Raw genomic sequence first — 7,778 nt, 5'->3', positions numbered from 1 at the left:
CCCTTAGGAGGAAGAGAGGTTTCGGTGGAGAACCCTGAGGAGGTAGAGGGGTTTTAATGGAGAACCCTGAGGAGGTAGAGGGGCTTTGGTGGAGAACCCTGAGGTGGTAGAGGGGCTTTGTTGGAGAACCCTGAGGAGGTAGAGGGGTATTGATGGAGAACCCTGAGGAGGTAGAGGGGTTTTAATGGAGAACCCTGAGGATGTAGAGGGGCTTTGGTGGAGAACCCTGAGGTGGTAGAGGGTTTTTAATGGAGAACCCTGAGGAGGTAGAGGGGTTTTAATGGAGAACCCTGAGGAGGAAGAAGGGTTTTGGTGGAGAACCCTGAGGAGGTAGAGGGGCTTTGGTGGAGAACCCTGAGGTGGTAGAGGGGTTTTAATGGAGAACCCTGAGGAGATAGAGGGGCTTTAATGGAGAACCCTGAGGAGGTAGAGGCGTTTTGGTGGAGAACCCTGAGGAGGAAGAGGGGTTTTAATGGAGAACCCTGAGGGGGTAGAGGGGCTTTAAATGGAGAACCCTGAGGGGGTAGAGGGGCTTTAATGGAGAACCCTGAGAGGGTAGAGGGGCTTTGGTGGAGAACCCTGAAGTGGTAGAGGGGTTTTAATGGAGAACCCTGAGGTGGTAGAGGGGTTTTAATGGAGAACCCTGGAGTAATAGAGGGGGGTTAGTTTCTCTATCTGAGATGTGACTTCACTTCACTACGCTTTTTTAGTTGATACTGATGTTGTGTGTGTGTGTGTGTGTGTGTGTGTGTGTGTGTGTGTTTAACCCTCTTGACTCTTGTCTGTGTTTTGCTGTGGCAGGGAGGTGAATCGAACAACAACAAGAGGGCCGTGTGTGTGATGGTGGTGCTGCTCTTCATCACTTTCAGTTTCGGCCCTGTCAGGTACCACTGCTCTCCTTTACGAGTGTGTGTGTGTGTGTGTGTGTGTGTCTGTCTGTCTGTGTTTATATGCCTGTATGTCCTTGTGTCTGTGTGTATATGTCTGTGTGTACCTGTGTCCGTGTTTATAGTCTGTGTGTGTGCTTGTGTGTGTCTGTCTATGTCTGTCTGTCCGTCAATACCACAAACTTATTCGGACATTAAAAAGTGGTCAGTTTTTGCTTTCTTAATAATCATGTGAGTCTCTGTGTTGCACATTTCTTGCTTAAGAAAATTCCTTAGCCACACTCATGAGCTGCATCAGTACTCCCAGCTAAAGACTGACCCGTGTGTGTGTGTGTGTGCGTGTGTGTGTGTGTGTGTGTATGTGTGTGTGTGTGTGTGTGTTGTCTCCAGCATCACGGACAGGAAGTTGGAGTCGGCGCTGCAGGACAGCTTGTCGGGCCACACGGGGAGGCACCTGCTGGCGTTCGAGGAGGAGCAACAGCTCAACCAATCCCGCGCCAGTGAGAGGACGGCGCCCGCCGAGGGGACGCTGGCCGAGGAGGAGGGGGGGCAGGACAGGTGGGGGGCCGACGCGGACCCCTATCAGTTCAGGTGCGCCAGTCTTCCACACACACCTGGGGGCATATGCAGTGGAGCCCACGGGGCTCATCACAGCTGTTATGGAAGGTTGTTGTGTGGTGTCGGATTTTAGATGATGCTAGACGACACTGACTGCTTTTGAATGACGCTGTGAATAATTGTGTGATTTATTTATTTATTTACTTCTTTGTGTGTGTGTGTGTGTGTGTGTTCAGGAACCTGAGCAGTGTGTTCAGCGATATGAAGGATTTGGTTCTGCAGGACATTGACCGGTACTTCAACTCTCCTGACTGCAGGCAGTTCAACCGCTCTGAGTCCCTCAGGTACACCACACTCACACACACACACACACACACACATACATTCTCACGCATACACGGTCACACACACATACAAGCACTTACACACACAAGCACACACACACACACACACACTCACACACACACACTCACACACACACACACACACACAAATGCACACATCTAGTATACGCATCTCACACACAAGCACTTACACACAATCAAGCAAACACGCACATACACACTGCTGATGCTGATGTGTGTGTGTTGTGCTGCAGGCTTGCTGATGAGTTGAGAGGCTGGGTCCACCGCCACCAGATCGACCGCACCAAATCTGGAGGGAAGCCCAAGATCGTCAAGAAGCCCAAAGTAGCACAGGTGTGTACGCCACACACACACACACACACACACACACACACACACACACACACACACACACACACACACACTGCCTCAACAGGAAGTGGTGGTTTCAGAAAAGGCCCACGCAGCAGAGCACAGGTGGCACATCAAGCCACCGCAGGGCCGCCCACTTCCTGTACAGGATGCCACCGCCTTGCTCACCAACTCTCACGCTTAGCAACATTCACACGTCCTGACGAGCTAAACGCGTCACACACACTCATACGTCTCACTTCACACACACGTCAGGTCACTCTGATGACGTGTGCTGCTGATGAAGGACTAGATGTGTTGTGTGATAGTAAGTAAGTGAAGTGTATTTATAGAGCACATTTAACCACAGCTCACACTGTCCAAAGTGCTGTACATAGTGCATAAGCTAACAAATAATAAGATAAATTAAAATAAATGGTCATTTTAATACCTCAGATGAAGGAAGACCCAGTCAGACCAAAGGTATGAATAATCAGGAACAGAGTTTTATTCACAGTGATGCGCATCAAGGGAGAGACAGCGTGACTTCACCCTAAAGATCCGTCAGCTACTCTAACTAGACAAGGAAATAGTTACTTTAAGTCCTCAACAGCAAAGGATGGATAATCATATAGTAACAGTGGCAAAGTCAGCAGGCTGTTGATGTGAAACAGGCAACAAGAAGTGATGTCGACCCTGAAGCCTTCCATGTTTAGGAACACAGTACAGATATCATACAGGGTCACAACATTGGAGCATACTTTTAGTGTCAAAGTGACCTACTAGTGCGAAATGCAGCACATTAAACCACATATTGGAATATTGGACATAATGCTCTATTCCATTTTCTCTCAAGTGGTTCTCTCATTTTTGTTGCTTTGGACAAAAGCACCCACCTAATACTGTAATGTTACTAATAGGTACTATAAGAATAAATGCTTGTGCTCTGATCTAAGTCTAGTCTCTGGTAGGGAGAGCTGAGGATATGAGGATATGCTGATATGGGACCGAAGTGTTAGTTGTTGTAAGCGGTTCTGCTCCATGTTGATGATTTCGTCTCCTGCTGCCACTCTGTGTAATGAAATGATTTCTCTCTTTCTGTGTCTCTTCAGCAGAAAACTCAGCACAGGAAGACCAACTTCTCCCGATACCTTCCCATTCAGGCACACAGATCCATTGAGAGGTGAACAAAAAAAACACTTCATTTCCCAGCTGCCCCAGTTCTATCCCAATGATGTAGCTACAGCCAACTTCTCTTTTGAGTTCTGACCTTTGACCTCTGTCCTTGTGACCCTGCGTCCACAGCCAGCTGCAGGTATTCCCCGGCCCAGAGATCAGCTACAGCGATTTCCTGGACGCCATCGACCGACGAGAGGACACCTTCTACGTGGTGTCCTTCAGACGGGTGAGCGCTGACCTCTGACCCCACTGTACACCCCCCCCCCCCCCAATACCCCGCCCAATACCCCTCCCGTCCCATTGGATATTGTGTATTAACCCCGCCCCTGTTCTCTCATAAGATATTGTGTACAGTATATTAATTTCCGCCTCCCTGTCTGTCTCACAGGATCACCTGCTGTTGCCTGCCATCAGTCACAACAAGACGTCGCGGCCCAAGATGTCTCTGGTCATGCCTGCCATGTCCGTCAACGGTGAGCTGCTTCTTTTAATCTAGGCCCTATGCGTTCTGCTAGCTGCTTCTTCTAATCTAGGCCCTATGCGTTCTGCTAGCTGCTTCTTCTAATCTAGGCCCTATGCGTTCTGCTAGCTGCTTCTTCTAATCTAGGCCCTATGCGTTCTGCTAGCTGCTTCTTCTAATCTAGGCCCTATGCCTTCTGCTAGCTGCTTCTTCTAATCTAGGCCCTATGCGTTCTGCTAGCTGTTTGCATGAAGGGTTAATGTATGTATTCCTTGTTCTTCCCCCTTCTTTTCCTCTTTCTTACTCCCTCTCTCTCTCCCTTTCTTTCTTTCTTTCTTTCTTTCTCTCTTTCTCTCCCTCTCCCTCCCTCTCTCTCTCTCTCCCTCTCCCTCTCCCTCTCTATCCCTCCATCCCTGCAGAGTCTCTGTATAACTCCTCTGGTGGCTATGAGATGATGATGCAGGTGGACTGTGAGGTGATGGACACTCGCATCGTCCCCATCAAGGCCTCGGCCGTTCCCCCGTCCCTGCGCGAGCCGCCCCGGCCTCCTCCCGCCCACCATCACCACGGCAACCACACCTCCCTCAAGGGCCGTCACCACGCCAACGGGGCCGCGTCGCCCCGGCAACCCTTACCTGTGAGGAGGAGGGGCTACCTCCTCAGCCAGGGGGGAACAGATGTGTGAGGAAGAGAGGGAAGAGAGAAACGCGCACGAGGGAAAAACAGGGAGTTTGTTTTGGCAACGCAGGATGGAAAGAAGCCCTGCAGAGGAGAGGATGTAAAAAGTGAAGGTTGCTCAAGACTTAAAAAGAAATTTTTTTTTGTTTTTTTTTGGTCGTTATTTCCCCCCCCAAGCAAATAGCAGAGTACCATAAGTGGTGGGCCATAACCGGTAGACCTGCATTCCACATCAGCCTGAAAAGCCACTGTTAAGGTTTAAAGCAGTAGCCCACACAACATACAATCTGAACCCAGGCCATCACCTGTAATCGCCCCCCTCAGACCAAACACACACAACTCAGCAGGCCACACTCTCGTATCTTATTTATTATAAAGTGGTATGAATCTCCTCTTAGATATATGTACGTATATCTTAATATATATACGTTAATTCCAGCCCCATCTTTAGTGTCCTGCGCTCCCAGACCTTGACCTTGACCTTGTAGAGTGTGGCGTTCGGCCGCGCCGTAGGCAGTCGCCATGGTAAGGTGGCGGCTGTGTCGGGGGGGTGTAGTCGTAGGGCTTCTGTGTAGCCTGTGTTTTGTGTATTTGCTCTCAATACTGTGAGGTGTTTTTTATTTTGTCTTTTGTTTTTTCGTGTTTTTGTTTTGTCTGTTTATGTTTTTGATTATTTTATAAATGTATTTGTTACTTTGTAAATGGCTTTTTATATTTTTTTGGAGGGTGGGGAGTATTTAATGTGACCATGTGCTTTAAGATAGTTGTACATATTGGTGATTATTATTTTTTATTTTTATTTTTCTGTTTTGTACATGATTGAGTTGAATTTTGTTCTGTTGTGTTGTATTGCTCCTGGTTAGTCAGTTGTGCCGGTGCTGACTGCCTGTACATAGTACATGCCATAGACATATGTACGTGCTGTATATATATATATATATATCTATGGTACATGCCCTGTACGACAGGAGCTCTCGGAGTCCTCCAGCTGGTCCGCTCTGTGGACATAAAGCGGAGACTTCCTCTTGACGCCCTGCGGCACAAATTCTGTGGTAAACTCTGCAAATTCAGGCGGAGAGACACTGACATACTGTTTTCCCGCGTTTGCCACTGTAACGTTGCTATAAACTTCTAGCAAAAAGCATCAGACGTTTGAATAGGGTCAAAACATGACCCTATATTCGTTTGGGATATACTACCATCACCAAGCAAGTCCAACCTGTACGGAGATCAGGTTTGCCATTTTAGTTTTGGAGCACGAAATGCGATCGTCCGACCTGTTCCTGAGGATTTGTGCGTTCCGGTCTTTAGTACAAAAAGACGTTAGCATTTACAGTGCGCCCGACTTTGCCTGTAGGGGGCAGTACGTTAATGCATCACTCAGCTCTTCCGCCATATGCCTCAAATTGACATTTATAATCATCTGATGATATACTGTAGTTCCAAGAAGTGTTTTCTAGCACCTCTTACAACTCAGTGAGAATTATATTACATTTTTGCAGCAACAAATTAGGCAACCAAAATATCTCAATTACAGTGAATTTCACACTCTGTAATGTTGCAAATATTATGTAAAATAAGACTTTGTTGTTTATAGTCAATTCCAGTCTGTTGATATCGGTTGTTTTTTTGCATTCGCTTTGTAAGCTTCCTCTCCTGTTTTCTTCCCTCGATCGCCAGACTCTGATTAGACGTACGGGAGACCAGTAGGTTTGGTGAGTGTCTTTGTCCGATGCCAAACCACATGAGCAGACATGTGGGGGACCATTTCAGTGCCCCATTGTGTTCTGTCCAGTCAGTTTTGTACTGTGTAAATGATGAAAGACAGGATGGCATAAATTGTGGCTACAAACTGTATTTTCACCCTGTGGGGTTGAGTTGTTTTTGTTTGTTTTTGTTTGTTTGTACAAGTGTGATTGACAGAATGTGTGTTTCTGAGTGCATGTGTATATGGGTAAGTGTGTGTACGCCCATAGTATGATTCTGTTATAACGTTTTCCTTGTTTGTGAAACATGACATTTTGAGTCTTTAGTGAGTAGTTCAAGAACGTAGACATTCCCTCCAAAAATCACTGACACACACACAGACATACACACATACACACACCCTTCAAACAAATCACATGTCCTGATTAAGACTTAATGGGTTTTGTTGAAAGAATTCTGTAATATTTTGTGTTTGTTCTTTTCGCATGGAGTCAGAAGGTTTGTTAGAGAATTGTAAATATGTTCAGAGCCCCTGTGTCATTTTTTACATAATTGTACTATTTAAAAGATTGCTTTTCATGAAGAGTCCAATTTAATTCCTTTTTTTTTCTTTGATTGAACAAGATTTTTGAACTACTGCCTTTTCTCTTTGTAGAGGATAAAAATAAAAGATTTAAATAAAATAACAAATATTTAAAAATCTACCTGCGTGATTTTGAAAAGGGTTGCCACAGCTTGCAAATCTCCAAGTTGCCCAGGTCTTTGCACCAGTTAGCTTTTTAAAGGAAAACCCCATAAAGTTCTTGAGTGGCATCAGTGTCCATTAATAGTATCTGGCTACCTGTTTTGATAGATAGATAGATAGATAGATAGGTATACTTTAATCATCCCAAAGGGAAATTCTGTTGTTTCAGCTGCCTTAAAAACACATAAACAATCACATACACATGTAAGACAAAACAGACATGATTTTCACCCACAAGACATAGCCAGAAGTAGTTGTCAAAGGCATAATGACCCTCCAAGTCTGATAAAAGATGTGGAAGTGATCGTGGTTTTCACTGCTGTTCCAGGAACGCAAAGATGCTCCCTGTGTCCATTTCCTGCAGTACTCTCACTCTCAGCACATGCCTAAGGGTGTGTGTTTGTGAGTGTGGGATTCAACAAAGGCCCATACGAGACAACATGGCGGTGTTCATTTGTTTATGCAAATCCACCTTCTAGTCAACGGCTGGATGGTTTGGAATGGATGTAGTCCAGGGAAAATGTGACACTGATCTTGTGAAGGCTAGTTTTCCTCTGGAACTGTAGATATTTCCCACACTATTCGTGTGACACTGATCTTGTGAAGGCTAGTTTTCCTCTAGAACTATAGATGGACTATTTGTGTAATACTGATCTTGTGAAAGCTAGTTTTCCTCAGAAGTATAGATGTGTACGTTTATTGGAAGTAAGATTTGAGGATGAGACCGATGTTTGCTCTTCCTGTTCCTCTCCGGCCCTGGAAAGTATGCAAATTTGTGTTGAAGTAAAAGTCAGGAAGTCTTGCTCATAGAAATATGTGCACAGAATAAAACTCACACTATATCAGAGCTCACAGGCCGCCCTCCACCC

General features: G+C 45.9%; 1 protein-coding gene across 4 annotated transcripts in view; it reads left to right on the top strand.

Annotated features, from left to right (window-relative positions):
* Positions 1 to 6,866, top strand: part of atf6b (activating transcription factor 6 beta) — a 20,311-nt gene extending 13,445 nt beyond the window's left edge. For 2 of the 4 annotated variants that reach the window (XM_062529791.1, XM_062529789.1), the window contains exons 10-17: positions 802 to 884; positions 1,278 to 1,478; positions 1,682 to 1,789; positions 2,044 to 2,143; positions 3,256 to 3,323; positions 3,446 to 3,545; positions 3,708 to 3,792; positions 4,199 to 6,866. In XM_062529791.1, the coding sequence (XP_062385775.1) occupies positions 802 to 884; positions 1,278 to 1,478; positions 1,682 to 1,789; positions 2,044 to 2,143; positions 3,256 to 3,323; positions 3,446 to 3,545; positions 3,708 to 3,792; positions 4,199 to 4,464 (1,011 nt within the window). In that variant the 3' untranslated portion in view covers positions 4,465 to 6,866. Of the gene's footprint in view, positions 1 to 801; positions 885 to 1,277; positions 1,479 to 1,681; positions 1,790 to 2,043; positions 2,144 to 3,252; positions 3,324 to 3,445; positions 3,546 to 3,707; positions 3,793 to 4,198 lie in introns of all 4 variants that reach the window. The other 2 variants (XM_062529790.1, XM_062529788.1) reach the window with 1 other exon arrangement.
* Positions 6,867 to 7,778: the final 912 nt, after the last annotated feature.

Source organism: Sardina pilchardus, chromosome 24, assembly GCF_963854185.1.
Source record: "Sardina pilchardus chromosome 24, fSarPil1.1, whole genome shotgun sequence".
NCBI lineage: Eukaryota > Metazoa > Chordata > Actinopteri > Clupeiformes > Clupeidae > Sardina > Sardina pilchardus.
The sequence above is the reverse complement of the archived record's forward strand: the minus strand, read 5'-3'. Positions and strand labels throughout refer to the sequence as shown.